Source organism: Dipteris shenzhenensis, chromosome 18 (assembly GCF_047967505.1).
Source record: "Dipteris shenzhenensis isolate YYH24624 ecotype China chromosome 18, Dip_SZ_1.0, whole genome shotgun sequence".
Taxonomy (NCBI): Eukaryota; Viridiplantae; Streptophyta; class Polypodiopsida; order Gleicheniales; family Dipteridaceae; genus Dipteris; species Dipteris shenzhenensis.
In genome coordinates, this window is record NC_141613.1 from 37,380,994 (window position 1) to 37,405,499 (window position 24,506).

General features: G+C 42.0%; 1 protein-coding gene and 1 long non-coding RNA gene across 2 annotated transcripts; both read right to left on the bottom strand.

Annotated features, from left to right (window-relative positions):
* Positions 1–525: 525 nt before the first annotated feature.
* SCO1 (Translation elongation factor EFG/EF2 protein) lies at positions 526–5,910 on the bottom strand. Its single transcript, XM_087389311.1, has 4 exons — positions 4,987–5,910; positions 3,092–4,506; positions 1,328–1,840; positions 526–1,068 (listed from the first exon to the last, which is right to left on the bottom strand). The coding sequence occupies exons 1-4, from the start codon at positions 5,237–5,239 to the stop codon at positions 898–900; spliced, it is 2,352 nt and encodes a 783-aa protein (XP_087245437.1). The 5' UTR covers positions 5,240–5,910; the 3' UTR covers positions 526–897.
* Positions 5,911–21,923: 16,013 nt separating this feature from the next.
* Positions 21,924–23,979, bottom strand: LOC147891188 (uncharacterized). Its single transcript, XR_015542626.1, has 2 exons — positions 23,318–23,979; positions 21,924–23,182 (listed from the first exon to the last, which is right to left on the bottom strand). It is a non-coding gene; the product is annotated as an uncharacterized LOC147891188 (long non-coding RNA).
* Positions 23,980–24,506: the final 527 nt, after the last annotated feature.

The following is a 24,506-nucleotide window of genomic DNA, read 5'->3' on the forward strand; positions in this document are numbered from 1 at the left end:
ATCCTATGAAGCTAGATGACCTTGAGGGTTGCATAATAGTAACTCGAACTGCAATTCAAAAATTACATGGACTACTTTCACCACTTGGTAGGTCAATAGAGCATTTCTTATCATGTTGAATCTGAAAGTGAGATTGGGTAATAATACAAGCTAATAAACATCTCCTTGCATCGATGGTACAATGCATCAAGATATTATGTTTCTTGATAACATAATAACATCAGAATAGAGTGCTGGAAGTTCATCCTGAGTGCGTCTTGACTAAGCCCAGCAAAAATAACCTTACATACATCTATATTTCCTGGTGCACTCATCCATGACTGAGCTTTGCAGCACTAAACCAGACATCACAATCTGCAGCTCTTTAATGAGAGCCACTCTAGAAAGGGATGGAAAACTCAGAAATTGTAAAGGGAGAATGAATAACAACAAAATATTATCCCTGTACTGTTCAGATTCACACCGAAGTATTATGCAAAGAGCAGACTAGTCACATGGAGTCTACTATAAATCAAGAAAACTGAGAGAACATTTCCCTGTGTTTTAATAACTTTGAGCAAAATTTTTGAAAGCAACCTGAGTTCAAATACGTCCACTAAACCCGTCTACGAAAACTTGTACAATATGGAGCTGAAGTGGACAAGTTACTTCCCCATATGTACAAAAAATAAATCTCAGACATGCAGCTAATTTTTTAAATTCCTCAAACGCTTCCAAACCATAGTAAAAGAATAGGAAACCACCTAGATGTACATATTCAAGAAAATACCACCACAGGAACTTACATATTTGTTTCCTAGAAAGACAGCTTCTCTAAAGTACCCCCTTCGTAATCTCAAGTTTCATAATGTACAAACTAAGCCCCATGGTTTCTCATTTTCTGGGAACTGCATAGCCTCAGGCTGCTGCAACAGCTTGAGACTTTGCAGTAATTTGGTTCTGAATGTGCTGAGGCACTACCTCAAATTTTCCAAGCTGCATTGTGTATGATGCCCGCCCTTTGGTCATGCCTCGCAATGTGCTCACATACTGGAACATTTCAGAGAGAGGGACCTGAGCGTCAACCACCTGGAGAGCACAAGTCAAATCATTAGAAGCTAATCACAATGCCATACAACTTCTCAGGAGAAGACTCTTCTAATCGATGCAATTCTAGACCTGAGATAAAAAGAATTCCTTTGATTCATGACAACACTGAATGCCAATCTAAATAGAAGTCATAACTGGCCTGTACCAATAGGTTCTCCCACTTCGAGTTATCAAGCTACTTCACTCCTTAACTCAAACAGGACAAGTAATCTACCCTACCATGACCAGAAAAACATACCTTCAAACCACCGGGCTTATCCCCAAAGCTGTTGATCTGCCCACGCCTAGAGTTCAGGTCACCAATTACATCCCCTAGATGATCATCTGGTGTCACAACCTCAACTTTCATAACAGGCTCCAACAGCTTTGGAGCTGCCTTAGTCATACCCTCCCTGAAAGCTCCCCTTGCTGCCAGCTGGAAGGCTAAAACACTTGAGTCCACCTCATGGTAAGATCCATCAATAAGAATAGCTCGGACATCCACGACAGGGAAGCCAGCCAAAACACCATTGTTCATACACTCCTCCAAGCCTTTCACCACACCTGGCACATACTCCTTGGGTACTGTTCCACCTTTGATTTCACTCTTGAATTCATAACCACTACCAGGTTCAAGGGGTTCAAATTTCACAACCACCTCTGCAAACTGCCCCTGTCCACCTGACTGTTTCTTATGGACATACTTGACTTCCACTGGACGTGAGATACTCTCTCTGTAATTTACTTGAGGGGCACCAACATTGGCCTCAACCTGTCAAGAAAGAATAAAAGTCAATGAGAATAATAAACATAACAACTTGCATCTGAACAAAGGCTAATTCGGATGGCAGTAAAAACACAACATTAAAAAAGTATCCTTCTGCTGCACTATAAGCTATCATTTTGGAAGTTGCAAATACTAGACAAAAGGTTGCTAAACTATAAGCTATCATTTTGGAAGTTGTGAATACTAGAAAAAAGGTAAGGAAATTTTGAGTATGGCTCTGTGTATGTGTGCCGGGGGTTGGAGCTTGCACAGGTTAAGAATGTAGGTGTGCAGGAGAATGTGTATGGCTGTGTGTATTTGTGCTGGGCTGGTGCGTGCACATGTTCTGTGTGGGCGCACGTGCATGTGTATATGCGAGTGGTGCGGGCATGTGTAAATGTACATGTAGATAGAGCATAGTCACAAGAAACGTTTCTAGATTTTGCCACACGTTCCGTTCAGAAACGGGTTTTAAAAATGTATTTTATACGAATTATATATAAAACATAAATAATTATCTTCAGATTCTCTCTCTCTCTCTCTCTCTCTGAAAAGAGCTCTCAAATACGCATATACACATTGAGCACTCTCAAAAGAGTCAAGACACATGTGACAACCTGTACTACAGCGTTTCACCCAATGCACTAGTGTTTCACCCATTTCGGCGAAACGTTTCTATGTGTAAATGTACATGTAGATAGAGCATAGTCACAAGAAACGTTTCTAGAAGCATTTCTAGATTTTGCCAGACGTTCCGTTCAGAAACAGGTTTTAAAAATGTATTTTATACGGATTATATATAAAACATAAATAATTATCTTCAGATTCTCTCTCTCTCTCTCTCTGAAAAGAGCTCTCAAATACGCATATATACATTGAGCACTCTCAAAAGAGTCAAGACACAGGTGACAACCTGTACTACGGTGTTTCACCCAAAGCACTGGTGTTTCACCCATTTCTGTGAAACATTTCTAAGTGTTTCGCATGCTAGAAACACATTTTTTGGTTATACTGAGATAGAGGTAGACAGATGAACAGATGCGGATAGATGGAGATGCACAAACACACTCACACGAGAGGGAAGGGGGGGGGGCGGGACTAAGTATTAGTTGGAAAAATTTTAAGATGAAAAAACAAATCAGGTAAATTCAACAAGTGTGTCAGCCAGCAAAAAAAGGGAAGGGTACTGATTAACCTCCAAATGTGTAGACAAGAGAAGGCTTCCTTTCATATAAAGTGTTGAGAGTAAGAAATAACCTTGAATTCCCTTTTCAATCTGTCGACAATGATCTCCAAATGCAATTCTCCCATGCCCTCAATTACAGTTTGATTGGTCTCCTCATCTCTAGAAAAGTGGAAGGATGGATCTTCCTGAGCTAGCTTGATAAGTCCTGTGGCCATCTTATCAATATCAGCTTTGGTTTTAGGCTCGATGGCAACCTTGATGACAGGATCTGGAAAATCCATTCTTTCCAAAACCACAGGTTTATCTTGATCAGAAAGAGTCTCTCCCGTTATTGTATCCTTCAAGCCAGCTAAAGCAACAATATCCCCAGTTCTTGCCATCTTGACGTCCTCCCTGCTGTTTGCATGCATTTCTAGCAAACGTCCAATTCTCTCCTTTCTGTTTTTGTTAGCATTTAGAACATAGGACCCAGCAGAAAGGGTTCCCGAGTATACACGAACAAATGTCAGAGAACCCACAAATGGATCGGTCATGATCTTGAATGCGAGACCTGAAAAGGGTTCGTCATCACTGGCCTTCCTTTCAAGCACTGCATCTGGATCTTCTGGTGCACTTCCTTTCATTGTGGGAACGTCCAATGGTGATGGAAGATAGTCCACCACAGCATCAAGAAGGGGCTGCACACCTTTATTCTTGAAAGCTGATCCACACAAAACAGGTACAAATGCCAATGAAATTGTCCCTTTCCGTATGAGCATTTTTATTGTTTCCTCATTGGGTTCTATTCCTTCCAAGTATTGTTCCATTGCGTGATCATCCTGGTCCACAATTGTCTCGATCATCTGAGCCCGGTATTCTTTAGCTGGCTCTTGAAGATCAGCAGGAATGTCCACATAGTCAAACTTGGCACCCAGCTCTTCCCCGCTCCAGACAATAGCCTTCATTTTAACCAAATCTATGACTCCTTTGAATGCATCTTCTGAACCAATTGGGATCTGTAATACTAATGGTTTTGCACCCAGATTGCTGATGATCATATCACGAGTTCTGAAGAAGTTAGCCCCTAATCTGTCCATCTTGTTGACAAAACAAATTCTTGGAACACCATACTTGTCTGCTTGTCTCCATACAGTCTCTGACTGAGGCTCCACCCCAGCAACGCTATCAAACAAGCAGATTGCTCCATCAAGGACTCTCAGGGCTCTTTCCACCTCCAAAGTAAAGTCCACATGCCCTGGCGTATCAATTATATTGATTCTGTGATCTTTCCATTTCGCAGTGGTTGCTGCAGAGGTGATGGTGATACCTCGTTCTTGCTCCTGTTCCATCCAGTCCATTGTCGCCGTGCCCTCATGCACTTCTCCAATCTTGTAGTTTCTACCTGTGTAAAAAAGAATTCTTTCTGTAGTGGTGGTCTTGCCTGCATCAATGTGGGCCATGATACCAATATTTCGATAGTCCTTCAATGGAACCTCGCGTTTCTCCACTGCAAGTCAAAAGGTTGCACGAGAGTCTCAATCTCAATACTTAAAAACACGTGTAAGATACAGAAAAGAAACACTCAGCCTCCCATCTAACTGTCAAAATACTGTAAGTTCTTTAAAAGAAAACCATTGTGCACATTCATTTCTGAGCTACAACCGTTACCCAACAACCCAATTCCTTCATCCTCACTAGAGAGGATACTGCCAATCAAACGGAGGGCCAGGAACATTAATAAACTCGGCCGAAAGCGTAGAATCTCAGATAGACACACCATTGGAATGCATACCTAAGCCATTGGCCATGCATATCCAATCACCTGTCCAGACAGTAAAACTTTCCGCTATAACATACAGAATTGAATCCACGGAACAATTGCGAGCTTGGACAAAGCACCCGCATGCGCAAGATAGACCCACAAGAGGCCACATTACAAACTCTGTCGACTGGTTTTAGCCATAGAAGAAGCGAAGTGAATGCATACCATCCGCTGCCATTGCAATCACTGCATTTCGTCTGCTCAGGCGCTTGCTCGAGGGAGTGACTGTAGGCTTCAACAAATCGCTCAAATGAGACGCCTCCGCAGATGAAGCTAAAGGAAATCCCGTCAGATTCTTCAAACCAGAGAAGGCGGCAACGCCACTTATTCTCTTCGATTCCTGAAACTTACTGCTAGTCTGAGGGGAAGCCTGTGACAAGGCGGATGCAGAACCCAGCTGCGCCATAGCGGAAACCATGATGAAACGAGGCAAAGGAGGGAAGGGGGAGGAGGAAAAGCAACACAGGTGGGTGGCGGCAAGGAGGGGGAAGAGGAAGAAGCAAGAATGTATGAGAGGAAACCAAGGGGATGGATTGATGGGTTCTCGACAATCTCCCTGAATGAAAGCTCTCTCGCTCGCTCGCTTGCGCTTGCGCTTGCGCGCGCTATCTCTCTCTCGCTCTTTCGCTCTTCTCTTCTAAACAGAGACACAGAAGAGGTTGATAAGAAGGGTGAAGAAGAAGAAGCAAAAGGTATATGAGAGGAAACCAAAGGGATGGATTGATGGGTTCTGTACAATCTCCCTCAATGAACGAGAATTGAAGCTCTCTCGCAATTTCTCAATCGCTCGCTTGCTCTCTCTCTCTCTCTCTCTCTTCCCTTCTAAACAGAGAGCTTGATAACCTTGCTGCTTGTACAGGCAGACAGTAAGAATTGTTGAGCCGGTATTGTCTGTGATAGGATAGATAGTTGCCCCCAAGAGCAACTCTTCACAGTGCTAGAAGGGTGATGCCTCTATTGTCTGTGATAGGATAGGATAGATAGTTGCTCCCAAGAGCAACCCTTCACAGTGCTAGAAGGATGATGCCTACTAGAGTCTTCTATCTAGCCCACAAGAAGTGGATATGGTTGGTTTGATGTTTCTCCCACCCCAAAATAACAAGAGGATTATGAGGGCACCTTTCCAAACACTTTAGAGGCTCAAAACACATCGATCACCATCACCACTCCCTCCACCCCAAGCCTTGAATTGGCCACGTCTCCAATCCCCCTCTTCCTTCCTCTCCACACGAGCATCTATTCCTTGTGGTAGCATTAGAGGGGCCATTACCTTTTGGTCCCTTATCTTGCATAAAGAGAGGTTTTGGCCCCTTATCTTGCATAACGAGGCTAGTAAGAAGGCTGGTGCCCCCATTTTATCCACCTCCTCCTCCAAGTTTATCCATGGGAAATGAGAGTCTCCCATTTCCTCATTGGTCCTCCAAGGGGGCTATGGAATGGGTGCGGTTTTTGTGTAGATGTCGAATCTGTAGTGTTAAAAGGCAAGCTGACTTTTTAGGTGATGGTTATTAGGTGATTAGGCGATGGTTCCTTGTGGAGCCCTACTTCCTACCCGAAAATAGCATTCCGAAGCATAAGGAGACTTGCAAGGACCTCATCAATAAAAGTGAGGGTAACCAGCTCTGCTGCCGTTACCAACATTGGTAGTCACCATTATCAAGCTGGGCATCTCTTTCAAGCAAAGGGTCGAGCTCATAATTGGGGATGCAGATGACCTTATCACTGTAAGTCATTCTTCCTTACCTATTTATTTTGAGAAAGTTTTAATTGATTATCTTAAGGCTATGGACAAGTTCGAGACGTTGGGAGAATGCCAATTCGTTTTGTGAAATGTTGGTGTGAAACGTAACATACTCAAACATGCTGGATGCTACCATAATAGTGTTCTTAACACATCCAACAAATAGGCTATGGGGACCAGGTATCCACACTTGTAAATTTGGATTAATACTACCTGTATGCATTCACCTAATATATATTTATGCTTCTGTTACCTCAAATCAAAAAATTACCATGCATTCTGAATTGTAACATAAGTTGACTCTTGTGTAGGTAATTGGTGTTTGTTGGGGTTAATTCTACAATTTATGAGTCCATATGTGTAGTTTGCAAGGAAGCTCTAGTTCTTGTCATCAAATATCTAGCCTAGTTCTTGTCATTAGGTAAATCAATTTGCTAACTGCTTACTAATACAATACATCTTGAAAGTACTCACTCTAAATCTTAAAGGTATTGTGACTAAATTCAATTGGAGTTATGCATAATAGATGTCCAATCTAGTTCTTGTCATCAAATATCTAGCCTAGTTCTTGTCATCAAATAAATCAATTTGCTGATTGCTTACTAATACAATACATCTTGAAAGTACTTACTCTCAATCTTAAAGGTATTATGACTAAAATCAATTGAAGTTCTGACAAATTTGAAATCTGTATTTCATCAATTTAGACAAATTTCTCAATCAAATTGCTTCCTTAAGTCTTCAGGGATAACACATTACATGAACTTGTTGCATGAATTAGGTTTGTGAACATCTTTTCCACGAAATGATGCATGCAATGACTGCAAAGCCTTCTCGAACAAAAAAGAGAGGAAAATATCATATTATAACCAAAAAACTTGCCAACACCACTGGTACTTGCAAATTTTATTCTCGATAAATTGGATTTATTGCTAGCAAAAAGAGGCTGTTACCATCGATGAAGCCTATACTACATGTGGTGAATATGGTGGGAGACTAAACCATCTATCATTATTACCAATATTACAAGGTCTTGTACCACTAGTAATAACATCTTTACCACCGATAATGGTTCTACGATAGAGCTCTTACTATCATCGATAATGGTTGCAAACTCTTACCATTCTGCCTATATGAGGTTAGGCCTGGCCCATTTTCATTGCTTTGGACTTGAGAGGTAACTTTTATCTCTTCCCTTAAGGCCCACCTAGGGCCTAACAAGGGAGTGGTTCTTGGTCTGTGTGTCCACAAGTTAGGGAGCTAGATGGGACTACTCCTCAAGTCTAGTTCCTAGATTCCCTTGAAGGTGGTTTATGTACTATATGTTGTACACTACAAGTTGTACTAACATATGTGCATTCTATATCATAGAATATCTATTGTACACCACAAGTTACTAACAATGTGCATTCTATATCATGCATTATATGCTATACACCACAAGTTGCACTAACACATGGCTTTTGTATATGAAGATATTGTATGTGGTTTGCAGACTTTCACACAATTGTTTTGTGAGATGGAAGGTCACAATGGCTGTAAGCACAAGCGTAATGAGTTAAAAAAGGCACAACACAAGCTAGTTAACACGATGCTGTCAAAGTAATTGCTAGAGTAGCCTAAATAGCATCTAAGAGGGAGATGGACATCACGATAGAGAGCACAAATAGGTTGCATAATTTGAAGACTAAGGTTATATAGGACACAAAGAGGTTGCTAAAAGTAGATCCCCGAACCCATGGACTTGTTAGCATTGTGAGATGGAACTCTAATACATTGCTTTGGGTTGAATCCCTCATTGCAATGTCTACACATGGTTTGTGGAATCATGTACCACAAGACTCAACATAGGACTATGGTCTTTTATCTATATTCGAGTCCACAAAATCAAGATCCTAGGATTCACAAATTCTAGTTCAAGTTAATTTGAAACCTATGACTACACTATGCTAAAGTGGGTATACAATTTCAAACCCTTCATTATAAGTTGAAGAGGCCATCAATCTACTAGCCACTTGGGCTATCACCCTTTCCGCTCTAGGGGAGACCCCAAATGACAAATCGATTAGATGCTCACAAACAAGTCTAAGCCTTGTGTAGCGTGATGTTGGAAGAAGAACAATATGTTTTCTTGGACAATTAATTCACATCCCTATAGTGATTTTTAGTTACTGCTTTTATTGCGCATCAGTGGTCGCAATGAACTTGAATCAGATGAGGTAAGGGATCCCAAAGCCTTTAGATTCAATTTTCATGTGGCATGTACAAGGTTTTTTATAGGGTAGTAGGTAACAAAGATACATTCACAAAATGCAATAATTGACAAGATAGTAAGTAATAAAGATACTTATTGAATCCATCTTTATTGAGGGCTAATCCTCCACATGATACAAAAGGGCAGAAATAGGTACAAAAAATAACATACATCAAACAAAAGAACAATATGGCAACAATAGGCACAAACATCATCAAACAAAATGCATTAAACTGATACGATAGTAAGTAATAAAGATATATGCAAAATATGCTTGCTGCACCTACCTCTCGTTGTTGGTTTCACCTCTTAGGGTATTTTTTGAGCTCTTCCTTTGTTGAGCTCCTCCTTTGCCAAGCATCAAATCCACTAAGCAATTGATATAGTATCATATATCTTGTTTCCCATGATTTGGAGATTGGTGCATCACCCTAGTACCATGATTAGATATACAAATTGTATGAATGATTATCCAATCTCAAACATATGCAAAGGTTGTAGCTCACAATGTCTGAAGTGGTTAGACTAGAAATTTCTCTTATAGTCTTAGGGTCATGAACTGTAATCAAACAACTTAAGTCCTCTTTGTTGGAAATATAGAGGTCACCTTCCGTTCGTAAGCCCCCATATGAGGAAATCATTGGGGGGTTGAACCTAGGGTTTGAGAGAATGCCACATGGGAAGAATCATGGTTGCCATCTGGCACTATTCAGACAACAAGTGAAAGAGTTAAGGGGCTGCCACATGGATAGCATCATGGCTGTCATGTGGACATCACATACACAGAGGTACCTAAAGCATGCAGGATGCCTTGGAGGCCTGCAATAGGCTACGCAGATGATGTGGGAAGACATGATGACATCATCAATGGTATAGGGTGTTACAGGCACATGTACGAAGGTATGGCAGTTTGGTTGGGGCCTTGTCAAGGCATGATTAGAGGCAAATTTATGGACACCAAGCATGCAAACACCCACATTGAAATATTTACAGTCCTCAAAAGCAAAACCATTCACCATTTTGTTGATAATCCAACCAAGGGCATAAACAATCAGATTGTGGATTGTATCTTCCTTGTAATGCAAAAACATGTTACTCTAGTGCAAGATAGTGTTTTCAAGTATGGTCTTGCTTACATTGGAGAATCTATTGCGTTCAATCCTCATCACTCTCATCTTGTAGTAGATGCTTTATTTTTCTGAAGGTGTTCCTAAGGTCCTTTGAAATATCTTGTTCCATTTCCCAAACAATGAAGTAAAATCAAGCAACATGTTGCCAAGATGCAAGTTTGTATGGAGCCATTGGGCCTAATGCCATTTCAGAGAACATGGATTAAATGGTGCACATTGGCACAAAAGAAGTCGATTCTATGCACCACATCTCCTACTTTTGATTACATCCTCTATCTTGTCTTCTACCTCTATGACCTCATCTTTGCTCCTCACCTCAATTGTGCAACTATGTAATGCCTGAGGGACCCTTCATTGAAAGGCATCTTGAGAAGAATTTGAGAAAGGTTCCTACCATTGAAGTATGGTGTGATGGTCTAGAGGGCCTCCTCTTGGATATAGCAATAACTAAAATGAGGATAGGGTGCGCTATTTGCATGGCCACTCTTTGTGCTTCTCATCTCTATGAGTCTGATTGACAATGCCCTTGGACGGGGTGCACTATTGCATGGCCACTCTTTGTGCTTCTCTTCTATGAGTTTGAGTGAAAATGCCCTTGGACCACTTGCCAGGATACCATATGAGTTGTAATAGACTAGGACAACTTATTAGGTGGACTTGATGGATAGTCTTGTATGTTTCCAGATGCAGTCTTCTTGGAAGATCTCTTTGTCTATGACATAAAAGTAACATTTCTTCTAGTGGATAGTATTTTATGTTCCAGATCCAGTCTTCTAAGGAATATCTTTTTCTCTATGATAAATCTCACAAAATAAACATTTATTATGTGACTAGCTAGCTACTATAGCTTTTTTATATGTCACCTCCAATCACCTTTCCTTTCAAGATTGTAGTGCCTCCTTCCTCATCTTGCGTAGCTAACTCCTCTTCCATCCCAAGCATTAATGTTGAATTCTTGTCTCAACTCTTAATCACGAGGGTCTTCTTGTTAGATCATATGACTCTATTTCTATGCAAAACCCTCATTGCATCCCATCATTCCATCTGTGATGCATGAATATCATTCTGAGAAGAGAGAATGAGAGATACATATTTACACATACAGGTGCCATTTTGAGAGAGGGTCCATAAAAGAAGAAGTGTATCAAGAGATGTCTATGAACATTTAGAACTTGTTTAATGCTTGACTTATAAGGACCTTGTGGTGTGAGTGCCCAAATATAAGAGCACGTTTGGTTATGAGACTTTTGAATCAGTGAATTATCTAAGAATGTAGCATGGATTTATTGCGTATACTTGTTTGTCGATAGTCAAGGTAAAAGTTTTGAATGTTGAACAAATTTCTTATGGGAGAAAGTGAGAGATGTTATCTACCTGCAAGGAAAATCTTATCAAGAAAAAATTACTACCAAGGCATTGTAAGGAGATGCAGATGGCCAATCATTGTTACAATGAATAAATACATTTGCAACAAGTTTTACATATCTTATTATTACTTTTGTGAATGGATGAATTGTACTTGTAGTATTAGAAAGGGCTATCATAATATTGCATATTATGTATGTGTGTGTGTGTGTGTGTGTGTGTGTGTGTGTGTGTGTGTGTGTGTGTGTGTGTGTGTGTGTGTGTGTGTGTGTGTGTGTGTGTGTGTGTGTGAGTGAATGAAGTGATTGAACCACTTCCTTGCATAGCAAGAATGTTCAAGCAACATGTATTGGAAAGCTTTGCATTGTACCTTCATTACGGTTGAGGAAGGGAGAATTGCCACCCATGTGAGAAAATCGGATGCTACAAGCCACTAAAACTATAAGTTTTGTTTGGTAATCTAAGCAATTAGTACTTGTTCTATTCCAAAATCCAACCGTGGCACTGAACTGTATAGCATTGCACAAATGCCCAACGCGCTTTTTTTTTTAAATGCAAAAAAGATCCCATCAAAGAGATCAAATACCCAAAAGAGCTATGAGTAGCCAAATACCAATGCATGCATGTAGCAAATAAACAACTGGAAACAAAAACAACAGACAAAAGACTCTAGACCAAGCTTAGCTTCTGACCGCAGAGTGGGAGAACCAAGATGGCTAAATCACCACCAATAAGGGGAGAATTTTAGGAGTTTTAGGGAGTGGAGTATAGAGATGCCTTTAGCCAACTTGAAGCAACCTATAAAGTTTATTGACTATGTGTTCCTAGTGGGTGTGGCACTAAGGAAGACTACTGGATTACTTGCTTTACACAAAGTAGCTCAAAGATGGTTCAGCTATCTACTACCAAAGGCTATTTCAAAATTGAGAACAAATGGAGAATGCCTTCCTCAAGAGGTTTATAGAATGGAAAAAATGTGATAGCAAATGTAAATAATTTGAAGTCAAAAGTGAAAAATGTGATGACAAAAGAAAAAATTTGAACATCAAAAAATTCAAAGATGATGGAAGAATTTGTTTTGCGCAAGTGGTTCCTAATGAATTGGGTTGGAGTACAAAACACAAAACTACACTTGCTTATTGAATGGGATGCACTTTGCATCTTACATCGACGGAAATATTGAGCCCACCATCAAAACTTATGAGGATATTCTATAGAGGGCTATTCTCTTAGATAAGGGGAATATGCCCCTAAAAGTTAATAAAAAGTGAAAATGAAAATAGCAATAAGAACAAAAATATAGCTCACCAAGGTCAAGGAAAGAGAGCCTTAAATAAGGCTCATGCAAGTTTCTCAAAGATTTGGGCATCCTTAATATGTAAACTCAAATTCAATGAGGTGTTACACTCAATGCACAAAAACAAGCTACATCATGATATGAGTCTCAATCTAGATATTATGAGATGTGACAAGGCAAGTCACAAGATAGACGACTATTGGTATGGAGTAGCAAAGAGGTGTACTAAGGCCAACAAGCTATTTTGATCTTTTAAGGCACAAAGACAAGCAAAGTGATCAAGCGATTGGAGACCAATCTTATGAATGAGCCTTGATATCAAGAAACTTCTTAGACTAAGGAAAAGAGAAAATCAAGTGCTTTTTTTGAAAGGAGGAAAACCATTATAGCACAAGACGATGGTTGAAACAGTGGAGTTACTCTGTAAGAATAATTGAAGTTAACCTAGGGTTAAGAGTGGCTTGGCTCTGACCAAGATGAGAAAGCCAATCTTAGTGAACAGGCATAAGGTTCCTCCCTTTAGAGGAACCCTCCTCGTACACTAGGAGACTTAGTACAAGAAGACAACATGCTAAAAGGATCAAGAGGATACACCTATTACCATTATGCAAGACCTCCAAGCTAAAGGGGTCAAAAGTATACACCTACTAACATTGTGCAATCCAATTATGGTAAGATCTGCAAGCTTTGAATATGAAGCAAAGAAACCTAAGATCGATGACCAAGGAGTCCAACAATTGAGGTGAACAATACAAAAACATATGATGCCAAACCAATCAAGGCTGAGTTTCAATGGCCCAAACCTATGAAGAGTCCTTTCTTACCTAAAATCAATCATACAACATTATCCATGGATGGAGAAATAGGAGTTAATCTAGGATCACCTAGCACATGTGAAGAGGAAATGGGCACAAAAGAATCTAAACAAGTAAATGCCAAGGCAAAGGCTTTTGGTTACACAGTACATCATACACAATTGGGTGCCTTGACAAGTCACGCATAGTGCAAGGATGCTTGGATTGACGAGTCACAAACTAAGCTCAAGCACTACATCCAAGAATAAGAGATACTAGTTAAGTAGGGTGAGACAACAAAGAACCAAGTTGTAGTGTGCATGGCACAATACAAAGTTCCTCAATCCAAGTTAGACTAAGAAATGGCCAATGCCCTTTGTTGGTGGAAATCAAAGTTTGATGTAGTAATTAAAGACCACAACGGGAGTGTAGAATACTTCTTGTAGCTTAACTAATTAGGTCGATAATGTTAGAAGCACTGTCAACACCAAAACAAAAGGCTCAAATAACTCAAACTCCACATGGCAATCTAGAAACCTTATAGGCTGTCCCAACAGACACGCTAGACCGCAATCGCGGGTGGGTCTAGCCCTCTAGGGAGCGGCTCCATAGAAGCGCAGTCCACATCATGACTATTTGTGGCACCCTCAACAGAGTAGGGTCTAGGGGTTGGGAAGGGGTACCCCCACACCTCCATCCAATGCACGAGGTTTCTAAAATAGGCCTTGAGCTCACGTGATATAGAGGGTTTACTTATAGTGAACCCCCCAATGTCCGACATTGCAAGCGATAGCATCGATCGTTCACGTAGAGAATGTATTTCTTCGACCAAAAAGTTAGAGAATATCATGCTCGTTTGTAGAGTTGACAACGAAATTCAACTTTGACAACACAAGCCACCTACTATAGCCAAGATCATGATCAAGTATGGGGACATAGCTTTCATTTCCGGGCAACTACGTTTTGCCTCCAATTTAGCAACCTTGCATCACTGTTGTCCACGGTATGGGGGCGACCTCTTAGCCTCAATAACTTCAAAATGCAATACTCTAACGATCGAGTTAGATGCTCTCTTAGCGAGAAATGGACTATAAAATCTTAAGTGATCAAAGAATTCTAGAAATTAATTCTTCAAGTGCGCGATAAACTTTCCTAAAACATTTCAAAATTGCCCAAAACTAGATGATGTGAATGCTCAACGCCTCTAGATAGATCACATTTACCACATATCGTAGCGAAGAATGAGGGCTTGTTAGCCGTGAGCAACGAATTGGCCAACACGCCAACATCCACGTGAAGGCTAAACTACAAATTGACAACCCTCTCACTAGCTAGCTAGCCCGAGTTCCCAAAAAGCATAGGATAGCTAGACTCAACCTCATGTGCAAACGACTCTAGTCCCAGATCCTACTAGTCAAGAACAAGAGCAGCCTCAAGCCAAAACAACCAAGGGGGTCTAAGGCCTGTGCTGTAATGTAGATATGCAAGGAGAGTCTTAACATACTCAATGGACCACCCAAGCTAGGAAGGGAAACAACTTGTTCTAATTCCTACAAGTTATCCATCTCTTGGGCCTGAAGAATGGACATGGCTTTCAGTCTGACTCACAAGCAAGCTTCTCTAGCTAGATGACTAATCGCTCCTTTCAATCCCAATAATTTAGTAAAATGGCAAAAAGTGAGCTAATTTTTTTACCACATCTTGAACTTTGTTTCGCTTCAATTGGCTAAGTAATGGCACTTCTTCAGACTAATCCTTCCTTCTACTCAATCATAAGCATTCCTTGGTTGGTATGTCCACCTCACCTGCCCACCACTCTCTCGAATACTTTTTAGCCTACATGGCCATCAACATTTCCTGACGCCTTCACAGCTTTTTTTGCCTGGGCTGAAACATCACTTATTTGGGCTGTTGCATCCTCCAGCTCCGCTTTTTCTTTCCTCTCTCATTCAATCCTTCAGCTCGAGCTTGCACTACTTTTTTCATTATTTCCAACGAGAACTTGTGTCCTACATGGCTCACTCCTAAGACATAACATCTACCATCCTAGGCATTGTTTTGAATTTGTCCTATTTCATCTTAACCAAGTTGGAAGAAGGGGTGAGACTTAAACCACAACTCACAAGGTTTATTTCCTCTTCCAAAGTTCAAATAAAAGCTCACAAGGATATGTACATCTTATAGATCCCGTTCAAAGTTTGAATAAAGGCTTAGGTTTATGATTTGAGGTAAGGCGTCAGACTTAAACCACAACTCAGGAGATTTCTTTCCCATTCCCAAGTTCTAATAAAGCTTACAGGTTTGTGATTTGAGATAAGGCGAGAACTGTAAACCTTAGGCTTGGGGAGATAAGCTCTATGAAATAGTGATGTACATCTCCAATTTGTTGATTAGACCACTTGAAACCCAAATCAGGACCACTATCCACCAACTCGTTCGTTGAAATCTTTAACTGACTCCCATAACCTGAATTCATCCCCATGAACAACCGTGCCAAGATTATTCCACCTATTCCTTTTACTCTCAAGCATGATGAAAACCCCAACCAAAAGAATGTCATTGCGCCACCTTGCAGGACTTGTTGTAGGCCATGAACCTACACATACTCTTTGCCAAGTGTGTCGCCATCAAGGCGTCTATGCTCTTGGATTACCACTCCATGCTGCTGCTTTAGATCTGCCTCTTGCCAAGGTTTGTTGTCCCCGCCATCTACTCCTACAGACGCTTTCTGTTGCAACCATGCTGGTCCCTCCAGGTACCTTTCTCTCCTCTCTTTGATTCCTGCCCACATGGCAGTCAATACTCTGTCCACGTGTCAATCTCTCAAGACCTAGGTCCAACCCCCCAATGCTCTCCTCATATGGAGGCTCACGAACAGGGAGGTGCCCTTTATTCCAACACCCCCTCTCACCAACCAATCTTAGCCCAATACCAATCCATCAATGTAGATGCTCCAGTAACTCCCTGGTCGTAGTCCTCTGGAACATTTCGAAGTCAAAATCTTTTCTTGGCTTATCACCCAGTGACTCTTGCTCCACCAGGGCCGCTTCCGCTTCCGCACACCATCCTAGTACATAGATCCATCTCTGGTAGCACCTCTTGGTACCACCACCTTACCTTCGGTCGCGTTCCTGCCTTCGAACTTGAGCAATCCATACGCCACAATCTTCCAATTGCCCCCCTCATAGTGAGTGAACAACCTGAAGTCTTCCAAGCACCATGCTCTGAGGGTTTGTTTCAACCCGTCCTTCCTTTGGCAAGGTCCGCAATAGAAGAACCATCTGGAGAAATGAAATCCCAAGAATATCTCTAGATCACCTGGACCTCGAACTCTCACTGAGCTCTCAAGCAAGTACTCTTTTGGCTTCAGTACAGCTTGTCCATCACCTTCCAACAATCTACATCCAAGATTTGAAGAAGCACCCACACTTTCCCTTGTGCCTTCGAAAAAGGCCCATTTCTTCCGATCTCGCATTACCTTAGACATATGAAGAGCAGATTCACTCCATAGCATGCTATAAAGACTTAAATTAAGAACATCAAGTACATACCAGATCGTCGGATTGCTTGTGTGCTTGTTCTAAAAGCAAACCATGCACCTCATCGAGGCACATACCAATAACCTATGCAATCATGTACTGTCTCCTTCTAAATTACAACAACCATCTAAACATGAAACCCTAGGGCAGTCCGTGGAATCCACCCTCGTGTCAGTATCAACAGCCACACACTTGGAAGATTCCAAGCACTCCATGCTGTCCTTCACCTTCACAAAGGTTTCTGACTCTTCATCAGCCCACATCTCAATGTTCGAAATCTTCCCTGTTGTTTCTAGGTCAGCATATCTTACCTCAGTAACACACGGAGATGTCACCACGAATAGTTCTTCGATTGCCACATTAGCTTTGGCTTTTGTGTCACCAATTGAATTTCAATCGAACAACTCCTTGTTTTCTGATCCGCCTTCTTTCTCTCATCCTTCGCAAAATGGCCTAGCGTGTCACAATAGAAGCACTTCTTCTTCTTATTCCTCTTCTTGGAAGTGTCCTCATCATCTCCAGAGTCATCCTTCTTGGGCTTGCCACCATTAGGCTTGCCCTTTCCTTTGCTAGCATTATCCTTTGCCAACAACGCCTTGTCATCGTTGTCGATGTTGTAGAGCTTCTCCCTAGCTTCTTCCTGGAGCAGTAATGGACCCACTCCTCAAAAGTCAGAGATTTGTTCCTCTATCCTGCTATCACAATCGTAACGAAGCCTTTGAAACTCCAAGGTAGCCTCCTTAGTACCATCAAGGCCAACTAGCACGAGTCCACCCTCTGACCAACCGATGCTAGTTAATCCCTCACCACCTTGGCCTTCGTCAAGTGGTCATATACCGAATCTCCTTCATCTATTTCCAAGTTGTAGAGCTAATGATGAAGAAGCAAGATTCGTAATGAGTTATCTGTCTCGCACAGATCCTTTAGAGTGGCCCACGCCTCAATTGACGTGTCGGTCATCTAGATGTGAGAAAGCACATAGTCCGCCGTAGTCCCTATGATCAATGCCAAGGCATGGGCATCTCTATCTTCCCATGCTTTGAGCTCCTCTCCATCTACTGGTATGAGTATTCTCCCCTTGTTGTCCACCACATGTCCACCACATCCTCCGGCTTCGCCTCCATTCCCATTGTTAGTTTCCACAGTTTTCGAGCCACTAAATGACCCCGAATCTTCACCCTTCAGATAGGATAGTTGTCCCATCCAATTTCCTAGACTCTCCAAAGTTAGGGATGGTGAAAGAAAGAACTTGATTGGGGTAGGAGGAAGGGAGAGAAGGGACTGAAGAGGCCTCTACTTCTGAAATTGCCATCTCTGCTGCTAAACGACACAAAAAAATCAAAAAGCAAACTCAACCTTCTATAGACTAGAACTATGTATGCACCTTACTGAACTTGAGTCACTCTCCTTGAGAGGACACTGTCCTCCAATCGGAAGAGCTTTTCAATCACGGTCATCCTTCAACAAGGTCCTTGCCTTCAAGCTCCCACAATTGAGAGCCTCCTACATGTTAGAAATCGACCAACAGAGGGTACGCACAGCAGAAGACTGATAGAATAGCCCAGGAGCTCACATAGTGTGTGTGGGGAGTGGAATCACAAACTTCTTAAACTTATGTGCATCAAATAGATGAGTAGACTCATCAATACACAATGATCCAGCCAGATATAGAAGCTACCAAAAGAATATATTTCCATCCAAAAACTATGGACACAATACAAAGATAGATCGATCCAAATTCCCACTAAAGTGTGGTCCTTTGATCTTACCACCACGTACTACTACTATCTGCTGGATATCTTTAGACTTGCGCCCGTGTGCTCCACCTTGAGCGTATGTAGACTCTCCGTCCAGATCACATCATCTTGCTGCCCTGAGAGACAGCCAAGGTTCAGCCCTTGCGAGCTCAGTCTGCAGCACACCTTCTACTCTCCTTCACTCCAGGATGATGCCCAAGGAAGTGTCTACTGGCTGCTCCTGTCTTCCTGTCTGCTCCCTTTTTTGCTGAGCTGCTGGATGAAAAAATGAGGGCTCAATGGCCCCTTTTTATAGGCCCAGGGGCTGGCAAAAGCCACCGACCCAGAGGGCCCGATCTGGCTGACTCTGGTCAGTCTGGTTTCCCCCCCTGGCCGACTGGTTTGGCCCCACCTGGGGCTCATTTACTAGGGCCCTTGGCCCATACTTTCTTGCAGCAGGAGGTCCCCTCCATTCCAGGCCTGTTTGGACAGCCCCAACACCTGCATTTCTTGGTCGACCTGTTCCGCCACCTGTTGCGCCACCTTGCAGGACCTGTTGCAGGCCATGAACCTGCCCATACTCTGCCAAATGTGTCACCATCAAGGTGTCTATGGTCCTGGATTACCACGCCAAGCTGCTGCTCCAGATCTGCCTCCTGCCAGGGTTTGCTGTCCCCGCCATCTGCTCCTTCTACAAGCGCTTTCTGTTGCAGCCATGCTGATAGCTCCAGGTACCTTTCTCTCCTCTCTTTGATTCCTGCCCACATGGCACTGGTGTGTTGTCTTAGGAAATTTTATGTTTCAGCATTTGAAATTCTCCTCTTGAATTGCTTCAATTTATAAAGGTCCCAGCCTTATCTTTCTTTGCAAATAAAGGGAGATAATCAGGCAAGTCCTTAGCACTTGGACTTAAACATGGCCTCTTCAACATCAGTTGGTCCTGTTTGATCAAATCTGCAAAAAAGGCTTCCTGCCATTCTAGCTCTTCCATCTGCATCTTAACTTTTTCCAGAGCAAGATCAGCTTTTGTTGCTGAACTATCTATCCATTGGGCATCCTCTCCATTGTTGTCCTTTTCCCTGCCCTCTTCCAACTATACATTCTATTGATTGCTTCTTGCTCCATTGCGCTATAGTTGCACTAGGGGGTCACTGAGGGTAGGGGGGGAAGGTGTGAGAAGTGCAACGGAAATGAACGGGAGAGAGAGAGAGAGAGAGAGAGAGAGAGAGAGAGAGAGCACGCCTCACACACACACATTGAGAAGGAGAGAAAGGAGAGAGGCACAGGAGAACTGCAAGTGATCTCTGGAGAAAACGCCGCTACAACTGGGGGAAAACCAAGGCCCCAAAGCAAGGGCCTGACAGCTGACAGCAAGGGCTCTAGGGCCGACTGCCCCTAGCCCTCCACAAGGTGCTACGTCAGCCTCTAAGAGGGGCTGTACCCTCTGCCCTCCAGCCGACCTGCACAAGAGGAAGGGCCGACCCACCTCTGCCCTCCATAAGGGCTGAACTACTGCACCTCAAGGGCCAACTGACATGCCACCCTCCAGCCTCTAGGCCTCCCCAATGTGCAGCAAGATATGCCTACAAAAGGGCAGCCAAGGAAGGGCATGTGAACCAGCATGGGGCCAGGAGGACCACGCAGTACCTACCCTAGTCTATCCTTCTCTACGGTGACATCAGGAGATGACCTCTAACAAAAGGGAGTTAGAGTACTACTGATATAGTAGATAGGGTAGTTTACTTTTCCTTCAAACTTTGCCAATATCCTTCCAAAAACAAAACCTGAGAAATCCAAACGAACATGGAAGATAATGATCCATTTTGGTCATCACAACATTAGCAAGTGCATGGCTCAATCTTATAGTTCTAGCACATGGCTCATACAAGGTTATATTATTCATAGAAAACCCTTGATGTTGATCAAGCCAAATAAAGGATCTAAGCTGGTGAAGCCTCCATGGTTCATGCATCTTTTTTATTATCTCAATTGAAGTTGGTCTGTACACCTTGCCCGTCCACCAATCTCCTGTATACTTCATAGCTTACATAGTTTTCAGACAGAGTTTCTACAAAGGACTTTGTACGGAGTTTTTGTCAGCACTCCAGAGGTGAAGGGCAGACTCAGCCATGACCAAGGCTAGCACTAAAGAAGAAGGCTGTTTTAAAAATAGTCTATATTCTCTTCATACAAGCTACAACTGCTTCTGACGACTATAGTATATATATGTACCTTTGTAAGACTATCATACAATTTCAGATTTCCAAATTTCTACAATGAAAAAAAAGAGAAAATGACAGAGAAGAAAAATGAGCTAACCAAAACAAGATGAATATTCATTAATCATTTGTAAGGCCTGCCTGAGATGTGGAGTGTGGAAAAGAGGGCGGAAAGCTGAGAGAGAGAGAGAGAGAGAGAAAGAGAGAGAGAAGAGAGAAAATAGGAGGATTTTTTGGGGAAAGAGAGATAGAGGGGGATTATGTGGAAGTCGACTGTAGTTGCATGTGGAATATGTCCAAATTTGGGAGAAAGAAATTCTGTAGCCCTATATGGTGCGCAGAAAAGGGAGCAAATTGGAAGCTAAGAGAGAGGAGAAGAAGAAGAAGAGGAAAGAGAGAGACAGAGAGAGAGACAGAGAGAGCACGAGAGGGTGTTACAAATAGCAAAAGGTAGGACTTAATAGAAAGTGGAGCTTTAGCCCAATCACAAAAGTTCCTGCCAATCAGCAACCAGCCAATTGCAAATAGAGCTGCAAAAATTCGCATATAATTAGTTTTCATTTTGTAGACCTGCCACGCCTTTACTATAGCCTACCCATTCAGAGCAGGCCAAAAATAGTAATTTCACTTCTTGCCAAAAATAGTAATTTCACTTCTTGAAGATGAGTTTCATTACTAAGGCTACCTTTCAGGCAGGCCAAAAATTTTAAAAACAAGAGGGGTAGACATACTTAACAAGCAAAGCAATGCTTCTGTCATCATCACTGCCCAAGCATAAGCTGCTATACTGGGTTCTAAAGACCTGTGGTGTCTCTTGGGCATTTTAGTCTCTCCTAAACCAGCATTTCTAAGGAAAAAATGCTTAGAAAAGATAGCCGATAGGGCAATGCACCAGGGTAAGATAGAATGTATCGCAATATCAGCAGGCCGCAACATGGATGAAAACTACACAGGGTGAAATTTGCATGTCTGCTAGTACAGTGGGAACATATATCCAGATGAATCCGGAACATGCCCAAAATAATCCTTTGAAAAAGAACAAAAAATGCAGTTGTAATCTCATTCAATGTCCATCTTATTCACAGTGTAGAAAAAACAGAGAGGGTTTCAATCCATCCATGAATCAGCCTCCTGACTTTCATGTCATTCACTAGGTCCCACGTTGGGCATTTACACATAAAGCCAACTTCAGCTACAACACTTTCTAAAATCCCACTAATGAGCTAGCATGAAGCAATGTAATGCAAGAGGAGCTCCTCCAGTGTATAAGAATTATTCAGAAAAGAGCATCTCACAATAGCATCAAGCCTAATTTCCAGCACATTGCTAACATAAAAAGTCTTGATCTATCAATGATTAATGGAAAACCCAAAACGCTCTCATAGGTCATCCTTAGTGGCCTAGGATGTACACGTGTGCTTCATTGCTACATCATATCAGGAAAAGAAAACAAAAGCAGTTGCCTTACATCATAACCTATGGTAGGTTATCTTTCCTCTGCGCTGGTCAGACTTCTTCAGAAGTGGTTGCCTTACAACCTGACCTATGGCAGGGTATCTTCCCTCTGCGTCAGTCAGACTTGTTGAGATATATCTGTACATATGTTTAAATGTGGGTTGCCATTACCAAAGACACACATAACTATCAGAGCAACGTTTACCTTTGTAGCTACCATAAAGGTGGCCATCCAAATGCATTTTTGCAGGAGACGGAGATGCACTGTCATATTTGTAGATCAGCATCTAGCGTGATCAATTATGGGGATCATCTGTTTTATCTTGTCTTCTAAAGAGGATCCCAAGAACTCATTGTCTACTACAAAGTAGATATGCAACGCAAATGAACAGCCGAAGAAAAGAGGGATGTAACTTTAAAGCAAGCCAAGAAGTTAGCAAGAAACAGAGGTGAGGAAACCTGTAATCGACTTAGCCTTCTAGATAACTACAATCACAGAGTCCTTCCACACATAGGTTATTGAACCACATTCAAAGGCATGCTCATGCTCATGGGGTGCATACATGAAATGATGATACCCCAAGGTACTTTGGCCAATCCTTTACTTTCTTCAGCAAATGCTCCAACGAACATCTTTGTGCATGCCACAAGCACAAAATATGTCAAAAGGCCACATATATCTTTGACAAAAAGATAAAAGAAGTGGAATTTAACGCCTCTAGTCTACATGGCAGATAATTCGTTATAATAGTGGGTTCCCCAGACCGATTTAGTCAACAATTCAGTTCAGAAAGCTGTCTTCTATCCAATGTGGATATGACGTGAATATCCCTGCATCGGGTGAGAGCGTCAAATACAAGGAGGAGTACAGAGAACATTAATTGGCGAAAAAGAATGAAATGTGCCCCATGCAAATACAAAAACTTATTGATTTCAAAAAAGCAATCCCCCCAACGTTGCTGTTACCTTGTATTCATCGCATTAGCTCAACTTCTCCAGCTGCCATGCTCTTGATTCTTGTCACCGTGGAGCATCCACAGGTAGACGTCTACCCATTGTGTCATATTCCTGATATTGATGGGTGGCAGATAAAAGAGGCACTCGTCTCACTGGGTGGCAGCAGCTAATTTTTTAAACCGTTCAAAATATCAAACAACGCAAAAACCAACATCGCAGCATAAAGTCTGGGGATAAACCTGCACAGGCGGGTATCTGGATCCAGAATACTTGGACTACATTGAGACGATTGACAAACAAGACGTTCTGTGTCGAAGGACATAGGCAGCAGTCTGCCTTCATTAATTTATGTCTTAGAGAACTGTGGACATAAAGCTCCCAAAAGTCTCAAAGTATTCTGGATCCAGATACCCGAATGTGCTCTACACTGTCGTGCAGATATGGGTCTGATCGGGTGCCACCAAGCCTTTTTTGCAGTAAAGTTTGTTTCGTTGCAGGGAGAGCTTCAAGAGGGAAGATTTTACAACCTTATGGAAACAAGTTGAATCCATTCAAAAGGCCTGCCCTGGAAGCTGAGAGAGAGAACAAGAAGAAGAAGAAGAAGAAGAGAGAAGGACAGAAAGGGAGAGTAACAATTTGCACGTGTAAATAGAAAACATAAAAAAATCCAAACAGACTAGCTGCCCAGCTGTCAATAAGGCTACCGCTCGAAACTTGGAACGCCAAAAAATACTTTATCTTGGTCACCTCTTATTGGGCGTTGTTCGCACTTTCAATTTCAGTACAACTCAAAAAAAAAAAAACCTATAGAGAAAAATGTAATGGATATAAGCAGCTTGTTCACTCGAAGGGTCTGGTTTGTAAACCACGTGCAAATGCACTCTTAAAGCTTGTTCACGCTAAGTGTCTGGTTTGCAAACCTCGTAGGCACGAAAAACCAGGATATTTGGCCAAGGCACTTTTAGTCATTGCAGACTTGGCCCCCTCCTCCCAAGTAAAAACTTAGTTTCCGGGTACCAGTAGGACGGTTTGCCAAACCAAGCCCTTCATGTGAACATGCCCTTAATGTGTCTATGATTGATATTGGAGAGAAGGAAGATTCCAAAGACGAATTGCAAACAGTTTGACAACTTCGAGAGTTGCTTTCGTCTTACCCGATTTCTCAACAACACGTGTTTAGTTTCCATAAACCATAGTT